Source organism: Parus major, chromosome 13 (assembly GCF_001522545.3).
Source record: "Parus major isolate Abel chromosome 13, Parus_major1.1, whole genome shotgun sequence".
NCBI lineage: Eukaryota > Metazoa > Chordata > Aves > Passeriformes > Paridae > Parus > Parus major.
This window is the reverse complement of record NC_031782.1, coordinates 13,579,965-13,600,740: the sequence shown is the minus strand read 5'-3', so window position 1 is coordinate 13,600,740 and position 20,776 is coordinate 13,579,965. Positions and strand designations below refer to the sequence as shown.

Sequence of the window (20,776 nt, the reverse complement as noted above, 5' to 3'; positions counted from 1 at the left end):
TTTCTTTTCAACAGCTGCTTTTAAGGACTGTACATTGAAATGACTGCAGCGTTTGGTTTCTCAATGGTGCAAAAGAACAGAAGGATTTTGCGGTAGTAAAAATAAAGGTGCAGTGAAGATCCAGTGTTAAAACCCACACACATACACAACCACAGACCCAAACCTACACTCAGAGTCCTTTGGTATTCATTATGAAAGAAAACCCTGCCACACAGCTCTGGCCTGGGACTGTGGTTTAGATGGTTTCTGTGTGGGTGGAGAAGAGCTTTTTTCCATTTGTGTCTCACTCCAGATTCCTGTATCATGTTTTGTTTGGAATTCTGCGCCAACCTTACTGTTCTCTTTCCACCTCTCAGTCTTTCACACTTTTTTAATGGAAAATGAAAAATGAGAAATGGAGGCACCAGAGAAGATGATAGCTCAGAAAATGAAAAGATAGGAGAAAGATGAAACTCCCAGAAGGGCTGCTAAGGATCAATGATAAAAGACAAGAGGGAAGCTGGTGGTACAGATCTCTATTAGACTTCAAGAAAATACCTTCAAGATAGGATTTATCTTCAAAATATTTGTTCAAAGAGCAGACCCCTGCTCCAAGAAGGGGGTGGGTTTTCTGACAGTGTTACCATATTCTGTGTCATCAAAAACTGTGAAAATCTGGCTGGAAACTTTCAGCCTCATGTTCTTGCAGGAATGAAGTTGTATAACCCTAACATAACTGGCTTCCCACTGGTGCCAACACTCTCTATTGGCATGTACTATCCAAATGTGGATCCACTGCCCAGCACTGGAAGTGAGCTCAAATATCCTGATCTTGCCAATTCTGAACAATACTTTAGATTTGTTAAGCAGAAATACACTTTGTTATTTGGTAGTGATCAGCAGGAAGGCTGCAAACAACACTTCACAGAGAACAACAAAATGTATGCTGAGCATTCAGCTCCCCAAGAGTTGTTGGTAAAATACAAAGATCACCAAGATTCAGTTCAGGATATGGAAAGACAAAAAACAGTGAGGAAAAAGCAAACAGGTGACTAATGAGAAAGACAAAGGAGACTCAGGACCTGGTCACAGACTTGTACTCCTCATAAGCTCCATCTCAGGTTAGGGGGAAAAGGAGGTCAAGCAAAAGAAACCAGGAACAGATGTGGTTAACATAAGAAAAACGGGGAAGAGAGAAAGATATTACAGAGGAATAAATGAAAAACAGAATAGAGGATAAAGATTAGGACTTTAAGAAATTCAGGCTTTGGAGAGCAGTAAAAAATGTGTTGAAATTCTACAAAAAATTTCTGACAACTGAAATATGCCTCATACCATACTGAGCTAAAGATGAAACAAGATGAGAGAAATCACATTTTTGGAAGTATAATGCAAATAAAAAACTCCATATAGGACAGCAAACACATGGAATGAACTAACTCACCACTCTTGACATTAAGTACATGATGTTTATCCAGAGACCATCCTCCTAAGTTTGAAGGATCCAGTTCAAATCCTTGCAGCAGAGCTGTCCTCTTCTCCCATAAAATGAGGCTGGGGCAAGTCTCATATTCAAAACCCACAGACACTGAAATAAAAGAAAATCAAATATACTTGCTGAACAAACACTGAATTAAGTGTCCAGAGAACATTCAAGTCATCGAGGATTCCAGTCCCCCAGCCCCCTCAAGAAGATGGAGTGATTATGTCCCTCACTTTTATTCTAGAATATTATATTCAGATCTTTGACTAGACACAAATTTGAAACTTCATTCACATGTACTCTGCAGGGATCTGATCACTTCTATTTTAATAGTTCACACTGGGAAGTGATAGGTTTGCTGAGAGGAGAGTGAGAAATAAAAATTTTAAAATATAGTAAAATTATATTAAATAATTAAAAATATCAGATAGCAGGACAAGATGAATTCTTAATTTGCCAGATGTTCACAGCATTTATTTAGTGTATTCATCTTACATACCATGTACCAAAGGGCAGTGAAAACTTTGTGTGCATTTAAGCACAATTGCACTGTAAGCATTATACAGGAAAGCAATATCCCATGCAATAACAAGAAAGAAAAGCTATAGCAAAGAAAAATTTGAAAATCATAGAAAATAATTAAGATTTAAAAATAAAAGCTGCTCTTTCCACACTGGCACAGCTCTGATGCTCATTTTTAACCCTGTTGTATCAAAATTATTCAGACAGTCAATGAAAACTGAAAAATATTATGATGATCACTCTTCTTCTCACCCACTAGAACCAAGCTAACTAAAAATAGTTGCAGAACTACAAGACTGAACAGCATTAGAGGAACCACATTTTCATTTCAAATGTGTTATACCACAAGAGACTGCAATAAGGGCATGTGTGAAAACCCAAATGCACTGCAGACTGCCAGCCAGTCCAGCATGAGGATCATTTTATAACTAAAGAAAATCAAATTGTAATGATGGATTAGGTTTCACCTAAGTCCCCATGGCCAGTTTTTCCTATTGCCTGGTCTAAACCTTCTAAGTCAGGTACTGAGCAGGAAACCCAGGCATGTTGATGGAGTATGATCTTTAATGTGTAAAAGAACCGTAACACAGAGATAAATTGTGTCAGGGAGACAAGAACTCTTCAATCTCCATTTGCTCCTCCATAGGGAAGTTTGCAGTTTTCTTATTTAGAATTATAGGTGGTACTTGGGAAGTTTTGGAGCTTGTATATGCTGACTTACCTACAGCATCTGACAACCCATAAACCTTCTGACCATAGGCATCTGTTTTGTCCCAGATAAATGTATATGCCAAGTTGGGAGATGCCTGAAATGATTTTTGGAACAAATGCCCTTCTACTGCTACCATCAAATGAACTTTGATCAGATTCAGTGGCACAAGTGTCTGAGTCATGATGATCTTCAGTAAGGATTTGTATCCAGCAGTGCGGGAACTCAGGTAGCTGAGCTTTATACTAGAGCCAGGGATCTCAATTTCTTCATGAAGAACCTGGGTAGGAAAGAGATCAAACACTTTACATTAATGATTTTTTTTAAAAAAATGTATCACCTTGTGTATTCTTATGAACTTATGTCTTTCTCTTACTGGGAGTGGATGTCCTCAAAGCAACACAGTTCAGCTGACATTTCTGACAAATAATTATTTGGTGTCTGTACACATCTTTTTAAGAGCTCACTGCTGGCAAAAGGGCAAATAAGCACATGCATTTTTACTGCAAGTTATTATACTGCAAGAGAAACATAAGAAATATCATTGGAACTCACAACTTCCACTAGCAGCATAAAGCCTAACTGAATATATCAGTGAAAAACCAGCACCAATGGAGTTTGCCTTTGTCCTAAGTAAGAAACAAGGAAACAGTCTGCAATCAGCACCATATGCCAAGCCTCTCCAAAATTCTCTTGAAACACCTAAACTGGCAACTGAAATACATGGATACACTTGATATGTTGTATGATAATGGGAGTGTGCAAGGTAAACAAAGATAAATGTGTCTGGGTGACATAAACCTGGGATATCTCCTGCTGCCCTCATTAGAAAACCTGGTACCTGTCAGAACGAATGCAGCTCTGCAGAGATATTGGCTTTAGCAATTTCAGGGGACACATGGTGGCCCTGTGCTCAGGTCAGAACTGTCACCTGACCACTGGTTTCTGTGCCCTTTTCACTCACACTGTGCTTACCTGGGTTTCTGGCACAATGGGGTTGCGGCTGGGAGCGTCACTAAAGAAAGTTGAAAGTGGTGATGAAATGATGACTGGGTCAGGACGGACAAACCCACTGAGATCACAGCTGGGAATGGAGTTCTCCTCTGTCTTCATCACAAGGGTGTCCATGGCATAGAAGCTGTTCCATGGCAGCCACACTGTCCTTTCCTGGCTCATAAACGGGGCCCGTTCAAAGTGCAGCGTCAGGGATGCTCCACCATTTGCAACCAAGTCAAACCTAGAAAAGTGTGGCCTTTAGAAGTGACAAGACTGAGTAATTCCAGTAATAACATTCCTAGCTAATGAGACAGCTATAGAGGCATACCAGCAGTGATGGGCACTTGTCTGGATTTGACTGGGATAGAGTTAATTTTCTTCCCAGTAGCTGGTGGAATGCTGAGTTTTGGATTCAGGATGAGAATAATGCTGATAACACAGGGATGCTTTTATTATAGCAGAGCAGTGCTTACACAGTCAGGGCCTTCCCTCCTCCTCATCCCATCCCAGCAGGGAGCAGAATGGGGGCTGGGAGGGGACACAGCTGGGAGAGCTGACCCCAGATGAACCAAGGGATATCCCAGATCATACAGTGCCATTCTCATTATATAAACTAGGGGGGAAGCTGCTCAGAATCTGGCTGGGAATTAATTTATCTTTCTGTTATTTTCCTTTTCACTACAGTTTTTATAATTATTATTCCAGTTATTAAACTGTTTTTATCTCAATGCAAGACTTTTATTACTTTTACCCTTGTGATTCTCTCTCCACACCACCAGAGGTGGGGAGAGTGAGCAGACCATGCTTATGTTTTAAATGTCATGGTTCCAATGATCAATAATGGGATGTGAACATCTGGCAACTAAATAGCTGAAAACCAGCAAAGGCAAGTAATGATTTGAAGTCACCTGAACAAAGCTCATTCCAATAATATTATAAATTCTGTATTAAGCAATTAAAAAGTTACCCAACAAACAAACCACCACATTTATTATTACAAGCCAGCTTTATATAGAAACAGCAGAGAAGCCAAGTGCTTCTGAGCTGGATACTGAATTAACCCTTTCCTAAAAGATCCTGTCCATCAAACATAGAATGGGACACATGGCAGTAAGAGGATAGGAATGAGAAGTGTTCTACAAGTAAGAATTCCTGTCCCCAAGATAACTGATCTATCATTTTTCAGAGAAATTTGGTGTTTACTCCAAACCCCCTCCACAATCACAGCAGTAATGTGGAGCTGCACAGGTATTTGAAACCTGGTCTAAATGGGGAATGCTTCCAGGTTTTTCTGACAACAGAAACAGAAACAGGTATCAGTTGTTCTGTGTAAATGCTGGCAATGTAACAAATTACTCAATGACGTCAATAATCTATGCAGATTTAAACATAGTTCAGCTCACCATTTACTGCAATTTTAAACCACTGAAATCAACATTATACTTTTATTATAACAGATTAATATTCTGGAAAATATGGAATTTAAATACTCCCTATAGTTCAGTTGACTCTCATTTAATTATATCTATTCCATTGTTTTTATGCAAGATCAAGATAAAATGGCAAATGTTTACAATGCCTGTGTCAGATACTCTGTTTTAGTTACCACAGCCAGTAAACCAGATACTCCATGACACATTGACTTTTGTTTATCTGAATTTGTGTGCATTTCAAATAAGCTGATACAAGGGGGAGAAAAGCACTTTTTTGCACAGCAGGAAATTGTCTAAATATATTCAATTAGAATCTTTTGATTACATTCTACCCTGAAGAAACTCAAAAGAGAGTGTATCTTCAAAAGCAAAGAGAAGCAGAAGGGAAATTTTAACAAAATATACTATTCTATAATAACGCTTTCTTTTTTTCCTAGAAGTGTTAGCCTGCTCTGCATTTTAAAATAAAATATTTCTTGTCTCAGCTGGATATTGCTGTAGCCCACAAATGTTTTCATAGATAAGAGCAATTTATTTGAAAGGAGTCTGCCTGCTAACACGTCATTATCAGAAGTCAGCCTGTTCGTATTTACATGCAGTTAGTATTCAAAATGCCGTGTGAAAAATTACTTTTGTGTTTACTTAATAGCTCTTTGCCCTGGGAGGAAGGCAATGCCTGGTACCACATGGTTCCATTAGATCACACCATCTGTTAATCAGCAAAGACACTCCACAGCAAGCAGGGGCTCAGTGAAGCAGGGACACTCACGTGCCATCCTGACGAGTGATGGTGTAGCCGTACTTTGGATACTTGACAAACGACACGTTGACCCCAACTAGAGGAGTCCCATCTGTAGTCACCACTTGGCCTCTTATGAGAGACACAAGACTGAAAAAGAAAGAGAATTAAAGGTATTAAAGCCAATTACAAAAGGGAAGTTATGACGTTTGTAAGTGAGGTAGTGAACACTTGTACCTCATTTACTCTAAACACAGTTTACTCTGAAGGTTTTTAGAATACTGAGAGACCACAATACTGCCCAGCTCCCTCCATACACCTAAATCAAGAAAGTGCTTGTGTATGCAGTATACACAGAACGGCAGCCAGTGCTTTTCTTGCCTTACAAAGGTTTGCCTCATTGTCTAGGGCGGCTTTGCAGAGTACAGAGCTCCCTCCCATCCAGCCAGGCAGAAGCTGTGCCCCTGCAGGCACACTGAAACTCCAAAACCTCCCTACAGGGTACAATACCACGCCTGTGGGTGCCTCACACACCTGACAAGCAGGGTACAGCTCCACATCTCTGTTCTATACCACCAGTTCTTCACATCAGTGTTCAAACTCCCTCATCTTAGGGAATGGCTGATTGTACCAGGCATTCCAGCCTGATTTGGAACCCTTGCTTGCGCTCTGCCAAGAAGAGGATTTGGTTTAAAGTCCAGCTTTACACACAGGCAAGACAAAGCGTTTCTTTGGCCAGCAGGATAAGCAGCTTTGTTTAACCTAAGGGAGATGAAGATGAGCTATTCCTCTAAGAGGCACAGTCAGTTTTTTCTCTTTGGCAAGCGCTTTGCTGCTGCTAAGTGCACAGCAGGCACAAAGTGCTGCTGCTCCCAGCTGGAGAGGAGTTTCCAGCCCCTGGCTCCTTTCCCTTCCATCTTCCCTGTACCCTGAGAGCAGCAGATTGGGGAGGGGGGAAGCTGTTTGGTAAAAGGGCAATGGAAAAGGAAAAGCTCTTTGTAGATGGCTTCCATTGTTACACTGGAAAGGTGAAAACTGGAGAAGCTGGAAACAGAGAGAGAGCAAAGTCCTCTTAACCCATAATCTCAGGGACTGTAAAATTGCACTTTGTGTAGTCATGGGTGAAAACATTTATATATTCATCAGTCTGTGCTTCCAGCATGAGCCACCAACTCTGCTCTGCTGAGAGAGGGAATGAAGAGCCCCTTCCCAGCAGGACTGGGGCTGCTCCTGGAGCTCAGCAGGCTCCAGGCACCCTGAACCAGCAATGTCTGGCCCTAAGATTGAGCTGGACAGGAGGATTAACCTGGGCTGAGCTTTGCTGCACACTGACAAATGGTGCTGGGCTCTGGGAGGGCCCCTGGCAGACAACAGCTCCTCTCATCAGTCACACCATTGTGTGCTGGTCTTTTCTGCTGACTCTGAGATGTTCAGGGGCTGTGATGTACATTTCCAACTGTATTGTATTGCCTATTTAACAACTATTTCCTCATATTTTTATTCCAAACAGGGTGCAGTATTTTCCTCAATATTACCAAAAAAAAAAAAAAAAAAATCTAATTAATATCAATGAGCCATTTCTGTTACTTTTCTTTCAGGACTTTCAAGTGCTTCTTGACCCTTCAGGTCAATTTTTAATTTGCAACATCAACATTTTGCAACAGAATATGGAATTTAATAGAAATTGAAACCTGTTGAGAAAAATCTGCTTGGGAACACACTGGACCAAAATAATTGTCTTGGAATTATTCATTTTACTTGATTTATTTTATGTGACAAACACACAGAAATAGTTGCAGGAAAAAAGTCACTCAAGCTTCTCCAGGGAAACTGTGCAGCAAGTAGATTCAGAAAGAAATTGTCAGATGGCAGAAGAAAACTAATAATGCCCATGACTTAAGTTTTTCCACCTTCAATTTTAATATTTCAGGAAATAATTTGAATAAAAATATTTTGGTCAATAATATTCCTTTTTGAATAAAAATATTTTGGTCAATAATATTCCTTTTTGTTTTTAAAATTCTAAATAAGGAACACAATGGATATTAAAACAAGCTAAAATGTAGCTAAAATATGTATTTATAGGAAATAATGTTTTGACTAATAGTCACACATACAATCGCTTTCTTTGGTAATTTTTAAAAGTGTAACAGACAAATTGAACTTATACAAGAATTGTACTTCTTTTTTTTTACCAAGGAATTTAAATATGTAAAAACATGCAGCTTTTCTTTTCCCTGAAAACTTCATTTCATCTTGTTTCTTCACAGAAAAAAATCATTGAGATTGACCTATTTTTGCAATCAATACATTTTGTTATTTATTGCTTTATCAGAGAAGGAAATCACTTTTTTTCTTACACTAAGACTGGAAAAAGCTAAGCAAGCAGCTTACAAACACAGGAACTACTTTTTGAGACTATGGCAGCTTCAGTATATGGAAAAGTTGGGAGTTGAACTTTGTGGCACTTTTAAAAGACAAACCCATTAGCTCTAAAACTTACAGTTTGACACTATACATTAAATTTGCCTAAAATTGGTACCAAAAATAACAGCTGAGCCATAGAATTATCAGAAGTACCTTTGAAACTTAGAGGTGAAGGCCAATTTTATCGATTTTAACATCATTAATAGGTTATTTGCAAAGATATATTAAAATCTGCAGTGTTGCTCAGATAAATAAAATAGAACTAAGACTCCTACCATGAGGAACATAAAATAAACTTAAAAAAATCTAAAGTTTCCAATAAGGTTCTTTCTTAAAGGAGACTCAGGATTGAAGTGCTCAGCTCCTGTTTAGTTTAGAGCATGAATTCATAGAATCATAGAATGGGTTTGAAGGGACCTTAAAGATCATTTTGTTCCAACCCTCTGCCATGGGCAGGGTCATTTTCCAGTAGATCAGGCTGCTCCAATCCCTGCCTAACCTGGCTTTAAACACTTCCAGGATTACAAAAGAAAAATCACCACAAATTTAGATGAAAACAGAACAATTTTTTTTTTTCTATTTTTTTTAACAACTCCATGTGTGTATGCATGGAGTATTTTATAGAACAACAGAAAATCTATATTACATAGAGTAGGATCCAACAGGGGTTTCCTGATGGAATATGGAAATGATTGTGTGCAGCACAGGGGTGGGTACAGTGGGGCCTGCCTGGTGTATCCAGAAATGTTATGATCCTCCTTCCACAGACAAATATTTAGGGACATGCTCTACATCACCCACTAAGCCTGTAATGAGATCCTGACTGAGAAAACAGTTTCCTGTAATGAAGTGCAATCTTTTGGGTGTTATCTCAAATGAAGCTCTTTCTTCAGTTTTAACTTTATTGAAATGAACATAATTATTATACTCATCAATTTCTAGCATCTTGCCATGGAGACCTATTTATATGATATTGATAAATACTGATCTTCTTGTAAGCATACAATGGCATCAAATATCAATTAATGATGTGTTGGTTTTTAGTTTCATTGCAAATTTATAATTAATTATCTTATAAAACAATCATAGAAAAAGAAAAGAAAACAAGAAGAAAAAGAAAACCTAGTCAGGTGGATCAATGCTCCAAGTAAAATAGTTTTATGTAAGGAATACATAATAAAACTCCATAAATCAATGGATCTGTAAAATTATTTGAAATGCTATGAAATTTGCTGTAATGGCACTACATTAAAAATTAAGTGGAAACTTGTTTGTTTTCCTTTCTCTAGACTGCAGTCTTCATAAAATATAAACCTCAGAAGCTCCTACTCAGTTGAAGAAGCCACCTTCTGGGTGTTGCCAGAATGTTAAAATGCTAATAAAACTCAGTGTTATAAAACAGAGATCACATCATAAACTGTACCAGCGTGGCCTCAGTGTGATCAATGCCTGAGATGAAGCACCTGAAAGCAGCAGCTCCCGTTAAAACATGAATAGAATCGCTGGCAGAAATTTTCCCATACAGCAGCCACACAGCATCATTCCCAGCTGCTACCTGCTGTGGAAAGGGTTGGTTTTCTCACCTGCTGTGGAAAGGGTTGGTTTTCTCACCTGCTGTGGAAAGGGTTGGTTTTCTCACCTGCTGTTGAAGGGGTTTTCTCCAGGGATGATGTGGGTGCTGTCCTTCCCCACGAGCAGCTTGATGCGATCGTAGAAGGATTTGACGGCGGGAGTGCCGGCGTGGCTCTGCTGGATGATGTCCAGCGGGTCCCGCGAGCCCCGGCACAGCAGGCTGTTCTGGCAGGTGGCCTGCAGGCAGCAGTCAGGGTCCAGGCAGTCCACCAGGCCATCTGAAAGGAACAGACACTGAGATCCAGCACAGAGCTGGATGTTGTGGAGCAACAACACCCACGGGGAGCTCAAGGCCCTGGGAAGAACTGTTAAAGTTCACTCTTCATTGCATCCCTATGCTCTAAACCTGGCAATAGTGCCATGAGAATGATGCTTTTGAGCACGCTGCTTAAAAATCACTACAGTTAATGTAAACCACGTAGATGAGAATAAATCCCAAAAAATCTGTCAAGGACTGAAATTAGGCAAAAGGAAGTGGAAGCAAGAAAGGATTTTTCTTTAGGTTATCTGCTTGTTTGGCTGTTTTGGTTTTGTTTTTTTTTGTCTTGAGAATTATGCTGTTTGATTTCGTTTGCTCTGTTTAAAGAGCTGAGAGGAGATGGGGGTGACAAAGCTGTCATTATCTAAATAAAATACTAATTACACTGTAGCCATTTTGGCAGCTCCCAGGGAAGGGCTGCTGGAACTCCCACCTCCCATGGATGCCTGGCTTACAACTTGTGTGCATGCTTGGATAAGGAAGGATCAGCCACAAACTTGGTGGGTTCAGTCATCATATTACAGATTAGGTTGTCCATCAAGAATATTACTCAAGATGTATTTTTAGGAAAAAACAGAATTTTAACACTAGATATTAAAAGGGAATCAAGGGGGAGATAAATTTGTATACTTAGATAAACAATAATATTAGCACCTACAGTAATGATTCTATCATCATCATCTCTTCATTTAGTATCATTATTTAACTGAAATATGTTCTCTCAATGGAGTTCTACTATGATTTAGAAATTAATAACCATTTGCTTTAAAATATTATCATCTCTAACAATTAATCTACTCTGGCAAGAATCAGGAGTTCAATCTGCAATCTTGTTATGTCTGTAAAACTTCCCAAGGTGCATGAATCTGATTTTCAAATACAAATATGGCCTGAGCATACAATGAAAATCATACACAGGAGAGAGCATTCCAGTATGGAAGCAGACAAAGGTACCTTAGGTTAAGATCATGACTTGTGCATTTTTAGGGTTTTCAAGTGCCCAACAAACCAACACAGTGATTACTGGAAAAGCAACAACCTAAAGGAAAAAAACAATCTAAAATGATAAAATCTTTCTTAGTTTACTATTAGCCTTGTATTTCCAACCCATTGTGTGTGCCTGACCTGATTTAAAAACAAAATTGCCAAGGTATGCTGACAATGTTTCATTCAGGCCTCTAAGGAGGTTTAAGTCAGACAAACTACCTTGTTGTGAGAGCTATATGTTGCTTTAAGGTCACTCGCCTATTCACATTAAGAGCTCCATTCATCTTGAAACCCTCTCCAATGAGGCTGCAGGAACTTTCTGTTTTGCTACAGTTCATTTTCTCCCCACTCTATATAATCGTTCTGAGGACATCATTAGCTTCAGGGTATAACTCAAGGCAGATTTTCTATTAAGCTCTGAGAATTTCTCAGCTTCTTTCCCAGTCTGTGAGACCTCTACAACTATGACCTGAGCTTTGCCCACTGTTCAGTCCCCTCAGTTCTGTTACTCAGATGACCACCAGGCAAGGAAATCTTATCAACACACTAGAAATAACAGAGGCAAACCACAGGATATAAATTACTCCCTCTGACAAATTTACATTTACCTATTCAAGCTGCATCATATTTTGGCTATGCCTGTTATCAGAGGTGAGCACAAGTTCTGCCTGTAATGGCCTCATCATGCAGCCGATTAAGGGATGCTGTAGCCAAACACTTGTGGTGACACCATGAACTTGGAATGGGCATATCAATCCCTCAGGCTCCTGTCAGTCATATGAATCACATCTTTATGCTCACGAGCCCCCTTGGATATTGTCTGACATTGCAATCTTCAGTAAATTACCCTGCCACTGCCAATCTCACCGTTATCTCACAAACAATCAAGCAGGCAATCAAACTGCTCTGAATTGCCAGTTCAGGACCTGGGAGGCTGGAAACACCTCCATTCAACAGCAGGGAAAAACCTGCCTGTGATTCCTTCCATATAAGAAGATTTTGCTGCAGTTCTGTGAAGTCATATTCAGATGCTTTCAGATGCTTACAACAATATTTAGAAAAGACAGGCATAGAGCATAACACAATTTACTTTTTAGAACATTATTACTTCTATGGCTATATTCCCCTGTAGTAATTTATTCTAGACGGCAAGATTCAGGATTTAGGATATTTTTACCTTATGTGAACTAGCTGATCCAGCTTGTTGCAGCAGCAGCAGTGAGGTCTGGGTCTGCTCAGCACACACAGCCAGGCCCTGGGCACTGCTGCTCAGTCTCAAAGGCTTAGACACCTATGAGCTGCTCACATCCATAGCTGCTGCTCTTATTGACTTTGCTGCTCTGAAATCTCTGACTCCATGCGTGAAAGAGTAGTGGTTACTGACAGAATATATCTGGTTTTAGCTCATGTTTTCCTGATTTCCTATCTGGACTGTTATCACACAATAGCTGAGATTGCCAAGGGCCCCTGGAGGTGATCAGGTACAGCCCCCTGCTCAAGCAAGGCTACCAGACTCTGCTTGCCCAGGTTGCCCACACAGCTTTTGGAATGTGTCCAAGGATGGAAACCCCACAGCCTCACTGGGCACCCTGCTCCAGTGCTCAGTTGCTGGACAAAGAAGAGTCTCCCAGCATACATTTGTGCCTGGGGTTGTTCCTCCTCATGTGCAGGACCTTGAACTCTCAGCCCATTTCCCCAGCCATATTGCAGTTATATATGAAGTAAACTTTACAGAATAATTTATTTGCATTAGACTCAGCTGATTAAAACAAGAGTTAGAAAAAAACTACCAGAAAATTCTGCTAATAGCATAAATTTTAATTAGAATTCAGTAGTTTGGATTTTAATATATATTTCAGAGCTTGTCGTCCTCCAAATTTCCTCAGGTATGCTGAATTATTTATATGGTTAATTCATTGACAAATCCTCAGCACTCACCTCACCAAAATATTGCTGCTTTTCATGGCACACACAACTGAGTTTCAGTGGGCAGTGACCTCCCTAATACTCTGCATGCTAAAGGGAGGAGAGGTGCTGAACCTCCTCCAACAATTTGAGACTAACACAAATCCTGACTTGGCCTTAACTGAGATGAAGGAAATAGGAAATTTTGATCTGATTTAAACTGGCAGCACAGGATTAGCTCTCCATTGCTGCTCGTGGTTTTTCTGAATTTCCAAATATTTCAGAAATGAAAAAAGTGACATGGTATCCCTCTTGAAGAGTTCACTTGGCTAATGGAAACACACATTACTCAACTTTCTGTGAACTGTTCCACAAGCTTTTTGGCAGACTTCACTACACAGCACAGAGAAAACTTCAAAGAAATACTTGAAAGTTGATTAATCTACTCATGCACGTCATATTTATGACTACCTTATTATTGTCTTCCTCTTGATCATCATTAGAAGGATTAAAAAAGCTCTCAGGAGGAATAGAACATTACTGTTCCAATGTATTTAGAACCTCTCAGCATCAGTGTTCCAGCATCACTGAATATATTTCTCATCATGTCCTGGTTATGGGATTGCAGAACCAGAAAGGCACTACATCTTTCTGCAGAAAGCTGATGCTTGAGCTACTGGAGTTTCTAAATTCCAATGAGTAAATGATCTACAGTTTCCACACTTCTTCAAATACCTGCAGGTTGGGCTTCAGGTTCAATTCACAATGCACATCAGAATGAGTGAACTTTGACATCAACTTGCTGAGCCAATGCTTTCTATACCCAGCAAGGGACAAATCTGTTTCCAGCCCAAAACTCCCGAGCCCATGCTCAGCAGAGGGCATCCTTACACTTCACTAGCTGCAGGAGCTGGGGGCTTTCAGAGCCTAATTCCTGGAAATTTTTCTTTTTCCAATAAACATTTCACACTGATGATTAAAATGGAGGTGGGGAGGGGGGGAACAGCAGCTACTACGAACCCTGAGGGCAAAAGGGTCTTTGATCACTCTAAGGGCAAATTAGTTAATTTATCATGAACCGATTTTAATTATGTGCAGTATTAATATACCCAAGGTGAAAGAATTAGAGATGCTCTATCAGATTATCAAAAGAGTAGGCCTTCTCTGCCAACACAGAAATATATTAATTGAGCTCTAAAACTGCATGCAAAACTGTTTCCACAGGCAGGCTATGCCACAGCCCAGTATATCCTATTACCAGGAAGTTTATCTAATATTTAGCCCAAATTTTCACACTTTTGTAGCTTGATCTAATTACTGTTATCTATATTGGCATGTATCATTCAAAATAATTCCTCAGAAGTTCCTGGTGTTAAAAAGAAAGGAAATGTTTCTTTTCCTGCTCCAGCCCTGTAAAGACTCCCTGTAAGCTATCAGGATATTCATTACAACATTGGCTTTTGTATCTAACTGTGAGCAAACAGAGAATTTTTGTAACCCAAACTGCCCTTCAAGACAAGCTGGATTCTAAATCCCGAGTTGTGGTAAAGTAGAATGAACCTGGAGATCGGTTGTGCCTTTGAAGAGCCAAAACCCTCCCCAGTGAGGTTTTAAAGCACCCTGGAAGACGAGAGTGCTGAAGCAGCAGCCCCACTTCCCTGGCCCTCTCCAGATCCCCGAGCTGCCCGGAGCTCTGGCAGGCAGGAAAAGCCTCACTCCTGAGAGCACCAGCTGCAGGAACCTGCTGCAGGGGCAGCCTGGGGGGCCCTCAGAACCTGCAGATAATTGATGCTCCAACTCCAAACCACTCCTTGCTCAGGGCCAGGCTGACCCGAAGGGCTGCAAGTTGAGAACAACCTTGAAAAAAAATGTTTGCCCAGCTCCAGTGTCCACAGACACCTACAGGGATCCTGGTGCCTTTTCCAGCCGTGGAATTTGCAGGCTCTGAGCTTCTTGCTTTTGCTTCTACCCAGTTGTGAGTTATTGCAGAACCTCATCCCGTGAGGGACAGGGATGGATAAGCTGGCTAATGTGTGTAAAGGTGATTAGAGGCTGACATGGAGCTGTAACACAATCACACACGAGCACACTCATTAGCTCTTGTCAAACTTTGAGTGTCTACTTTTGGTACAGATTTTATAGCGAGCCCACGTGACTCATTCTGGCCCCCATCCACTACAGATTTCAGCTCCTGATTGCATTTAATGTTCCTCAGCTGACTATTGTACAGGCTCGGGGAAGGTATTTTCTGTGCCAAGAGTATTCTGGGTATTTATATTGAGAACTTCATAAAATCTTTTGTCTGTGCTGAATTAGAGACCCCCGCTGAGGCAATGCTTGTTGAGGCAAGCTAAATTACATGATTTGCTTTTGTGCTGTGAAATACTTGTATTATCTTAAATGTCACGAGCCTGATGCAGTATCAAGTCACAGGATTTGTAATTTTCTAAAAGCAATTTTTTTCTAAATGTTTATTGCAGGAAGACACTTCTCTTTTCTTTCTATTTTCCTTCTGTCTAATTTCAGAGATGAGTTTTCTAAGACAACTCAAATAAACAGCCTTTCAATCAGTCAAGTGCACTGTCCTGACAGTGAACTTCACTAGAAATGCATTTTTCTTGTGAATTGAAGAGATTTCATACTGGAGCAGATAGTTGGCTTTCTCTAATTCATTATCTTTAATGTATTGTGCCAAACAGAATTACCACCAACTGTACTTCCTGGTGGGGTTAAAGATACAGAGTAACAAACTGAAGGGCAAAATTTGCCTTCTAAGAAATGCACATCTCTCTTTGGAAAGCAAAGTGGAAAAGAAATTAAAATGTATTTTAAAAAGAATGTACCACTTTGCATAACAAATAAGAAATTCCTCATTTCTATTTGGCTTAGTATTCTATACTGCTATGGGTTGCTTCCTTTCCTTCTACCAATTTTAGTCCAGATAATTACATTGTGAGGAGAAATGTGATCTGGGAAGTGATAGAAGCAGTAATGCATTTAAGGTTTTTTTAATTTATTTTTTTAAACCTGCCTGCACCTGTCTTTTTCTACCCAGATCAAATACGAAACAAACAAATTTAGCAAAATTTTGCTTATTTCCTATTTTTCTTTCTCTAAGATTACATAATTTAACTACCTTGCCAATAAAAACTATAAAAATGAGTAAATATGAGCAGATGCAAAAGGTGGGAGAAGAGAAAGAAGGAAAAGAAAAGCCTAGAAAGAACAACCCCAGTGGGCAATACAGGCTCTTGCCAAGGCTGCCTCTGCAGAGGACAGGATTCTTAAATCTCTCTCTCAAATTATCCCAAGACACTCAGAACAAAGATTCCTCAGATGTGATGGATTGCAACTGCATGCAACATTTAGTGAAACTATACTTCAGGAAAGACATCTGAATTTTGCTGTGTATCCCATTGTCTCATGCAGCTGGAGGTGCTGCAAAGTCTAAGGTGAAGTTTAGTTAAACATACATCATTTAAAGAGACTGTTTTGAGATATTAAAAACATTTTTATATTTAGGAACAAGCAAATTATTATAAAATAGTTACTGCAAAATGATGGGTATAAACAGCTGCAGTAGTGATTTCCTTATGCAATATGCCAAAAGAAATAGGAATGTAAAAAGTAGCATATCCTCTCCCATTCCTCAAAATACCATCAGTAATGCCTTAATTTCCTGAAATAAAGCCATGGTGAATTAAATGGGTTATACGTGTCTATTAGGGGGATTATATATTGTAATCACAATTACAGGTCTTAAAATAAAGCTATTTCTAATCCCTCCAAAAGATGTTTAATAATGATTAGATTACTGAGGGACTGATTAAGGGAAGATATTAGCTTTAGAAGCAGCCACAGTGAGCAAATTATGTAATCCAAACATGGTTTGGAAAACAGAAGCACTTTCCAATTTAGAGAGCTCTTAAAAGTGAGTCAATGCCAGAATTCCCTTACTTTTCAGTTAGGCTTTGTTCTTACAGAGAGAAAAAAGTAAACAAAACCAAAAATGAAAAAAAAATAAAATAAAAATCCCACAACAACCCCCCAAAAAACCAAACCCAAAAATCAAAACACAAAAACCATACACACACAAAAAAAAACCCCACAAAAAACCCAAACCAAGACAACAACAACCCCCCCAAACCACCACCACCACCACCAAAAAACCAAAACCAACCAACCAAACAGAAAAATCAACAAAACCCCCAAAGATATAAATAAGAGACTTTCAAGTTTGTTTTCAGCAAAGTACCCTATGCACCACAGTAACCCTAAACAGGTTCTTAATAGATAATTATTAATAATCATAATGTGGCTTATCATAGAAGCACAGGCTGGTTTGGATGGGAAGGGACCTTAAAGCTCATCCAGTTCCACCCCCTGCCATGGGACACCTTCCACTATCCCAGGTTGCTCCAAGCCCTTCCAACCTGGCCTTGGGCACTTCCAGGATAAAGACCTAGTGAAGCCCATGTCTTGATTTGACATGTGATGGTAAGGACAAAAGCAGGTGAATTTCCCAGTGTTATCTCAGATCATTCACCCTGAACAGCCCTAAGAGGAGAAAGCAGTTTTGGAGACTCTCTCCTCTCACTGCTGTGGAAATCACATTTTATTTATGCCAGTAATCCACAATGACATCTCATTTAAAATGAAGATTTGTAAGTCTAAAAGAGAGGGGGACTCATCTGCCTCTTCTAGGAATAAACCAACTAAAGGACATTAATCTGGAATGGGAAGAAAATATTAAGTATAATCTTTCATTTTTATGTTTTTGAACTATGGTATGGAGTTTGCATTGTGGCAATAATAAGACAAAGCAGGACAAATGGGAAACCCTCTGGAGTCAGTGGCAATGCTTTCCTTGACATCCATAAAATGAAGATTTGGCCCAAGGCCTTTGAATCTGATTGTGAAATACAATTGCAATAAGAATGGCTGAACAGGGAAAAATCTCCAAAATATGTTAAACTGCTGCCACAGAAGACAAGAAATGATAGTTCCCTTTCAGCGACATGCTGAATGAATTGTATTTTAACAACAGGCAGTGATGGACAGAAAGGAAGGAGGCTCAACTGACCAGGGAAGACCTCATTTAGGAAAAAAAAAAAAAAGGATTTTTAGCTACCCTACTACCTTCCAAAAGACAGCTTGTGTGTTCTGTACTACCCCAGAACCACTTGCTTATGCTAACAGAGCAATGTTGGTAATGGAGCAGCAAATGAGTTCAACACTTTGCTGCAAATAAACTCAGCTGAGTAGCAAACTAAAAGAGTGACTGGGAGGAGAAGCAATTTCTTTAACTTCCAATAAACTTCCATTTTATGTGAAACTTGGGGTTCTGGTAACTAGCTGGATCTTTAATATTGATTCCCATAGCACACTTTTCCCCTTTGTCTAATGAGAAAACTTAATTTTATCTCTCCCTTTATATACAGAGTCCCAATTACATAAAGATGCAGCTTGAAACACAGAACACACATCCCTTCCTGCCTCTCCATTCTTGAAAACTCCACCATAAACACAGAGGTCGAGGACAGATTTATATCTGAGATATTAATCATTAAGCGATTAAATTAGTTTTTGAGTTTTGTTGTAGTTCCTCTGAATTTGACAAATTGGTGGTCAGGACAATGCCTCTGTCCTCACAGTGCACATGGGACAGGACCCCACGACTTCTCAGAGAAATGTGAACCTCAGAATATAATCGAGCAAACTGCAGCAGCACAAATCACCAATGCACGAGAGAGACTGAGAGCGCTGCAGTGGCACAGCCTGAGGGAGCTGTGCAGGAAACAGCGTGGCTCAAAGCATCTCTGGATTCTCAGGAATGCCTGGAAAGCTTGTGGAGGAACGAACAGCAGCTGAACAGGTGTTGAACAGCTCCTGAGCTCCTTTATACAAACATTCTAAGGGAATTAATAAGGATGAGACTATTAAGAGCAGGAATGATCATTGAATTAAAGTGCTGAGCAAGGTGTCAGAAGATGAGATGAATTTCTGCATTTATTAAAAAAAACCCATGTGAAAACATGGGGGTCAAAGGGTCTTCTCAGGTTGTTTGGATCTTGGATCAAGCTTACATTTTCAAACTATTTACACTCACAAGAACCAGTGACCGGTATCCTCTGTAGTCTCTGGAAAAAATTACTTAAAATGCAAACACTGAGAACATCTGAAGAGTTCTCCCCTAAATCTTTCCAGCCTTCAGCTAGACTAATTTTTTCAGGTGCTTTACTATGGTAAACCAAATCTATGCAACTTGCATGATAATGGAATATACATTTCTGCAGTAATTATTAATTCATAATATTATATATCTGTTATAAGGCAGTTCTCTCTGTATTCTTTGCCTCCTGTTTGCCTTCCTTGAATAAGTTTTATAATGCTACAATTTTTCATTAGGATGAGCACCTAAATAGTGTCAATGGTCATTTTTTCCCCTGCCTGTCTGTTTTACAAGTGCAAAATAATGTCCTGAATAGATAAATAAACCTCTTTCTACCAGTTTTTCTAATAACATTTCCAACCTTTTTCCTTTCTTTGAGGAAATTCTAACAGTACACTTGTTTTCAAATTTTCCTTTTTAGTCTTCAAAGCGTGTAAAAACTGCAAACCTAAGCATTTAACTTTTTAGTTTCTTACACTGAATATTAACACAAGTTCAGTGGGTTTTGTTGCATACTTAAATGGCAATTAATGTACTCTGGCAGTTAGAGTCTGCTCTTCACAATTCAGTAAGAGCTGTAAAGCAAGTTCTAGTTCTCTGAAACTGAATTAGCTTTAGAACTTCTAAAATACTTTAGTAAGCACTTAGCATGTGAAATCAAAGAACTAACAGAGGATTTACAAATTAAAACTAGTTGATGATATTCAGGCATAGTTCAGATCATGTAACCAAAACCAAATACACCTGTTTCTCAGTTTGGGACTTACAGTTTCTAAACCCTGAAATCTTACATAAAACTAAAGCACTCAGCCTAGTGATAGTTTTACCCTTGATACAGCCCAATGTTGCTTTGCAGTTTTAGGAAATACATTCATAAAATATTTATTAATCAGTAAACAGCGGATGTTTTCTTTAGCTTAATTATTGGCCAAAGGAAAAGGAAGAAGTCTCAAGGAAGAAAGCTGTGTCGGATGTTTGGTTTGTAACAGAGAGCAGAAGCACATGAAAAAGAATTGATGTGACTTACTAAAGACATATTGAAAGGAATAAGAGAGTTCCTTTAAATGAAGGAGCAAATTAACCAATCTTGCTTAGAAAGCACAACACCTCAGAACTGCTTTCAGGCCACCATGGAAGGCTCTACAAAACCAGAAAAATATCTTTGAAGGCAAACACAGGTCACATCCTGTATTTAATAGGGACATGCCTGATAAAGGGCAGGGAAAATAGAGCAGGGATATCAGCCCCTAACCCTACATGTTCATTGAGCACACCTCACCCAGCCTGCAGAGCCTGGCACAGTGGGACAGCAAGGGACAGCAAGGAACAGCCAGGGACAGCAAGGGACAGCCTGCAGGGCTGTGGGACAGAAGGGACAGCCTGGCAGGGCTATGGGACAGCCAGAGACAGCCTGCAGGGATGTGGGACAGCCAGGGACAGCCTGCAGGGCTATGGGACAGAAGGGACAGCCTGGAAGGCTGTGGGACAGCCAGGGACAGCCTGCAGGGCTGTGGGACAGAAGGGACAGCCTGG

General features: G+C 39.7%; 1 protein-coding gene across 12 annotated transcripts in view; it reads right to left on the bottom strand.

The window, feature by feature from the left end:
- The window catches only part of TENM2 (teneurin transmembrane protein 2), a 478,752-nt gene that overhangs the window by 32,175 nt on the left and 425,801 nt on the right, over window positions 1–20,776 (bottom strand). For all 12 annotated transcript variants that reach the window (XM_033517641.1, XM_033517643.1, XM_033517644.1 and 9 more), the window contains 5 exons: window positions 9,928–10,138; window positions 5,892–6,011; window positions 3,669–3,930; window positions 2,706–2,973; window positions 1,424–1,567 (listed from right to left, as the gene is read on the bottom strand). In XM_033517641.1, coding sequence (XP_033373532.1) covers window positions 1,424–1,567; window positions 2,706–2,973; window positions 3,669–3,930; window positions 5,892–6,011; window positions 9,928–10,138 — 1,005 coding nt within the window. The remainder of the gene's footprint in view (window positions 1–1,423; window positions 1,568–2,705; window positions 2,974–3,668; window positions 3,931–5,891; window positions 6,012–9,927; window positions 10,139–20,776) is intronic.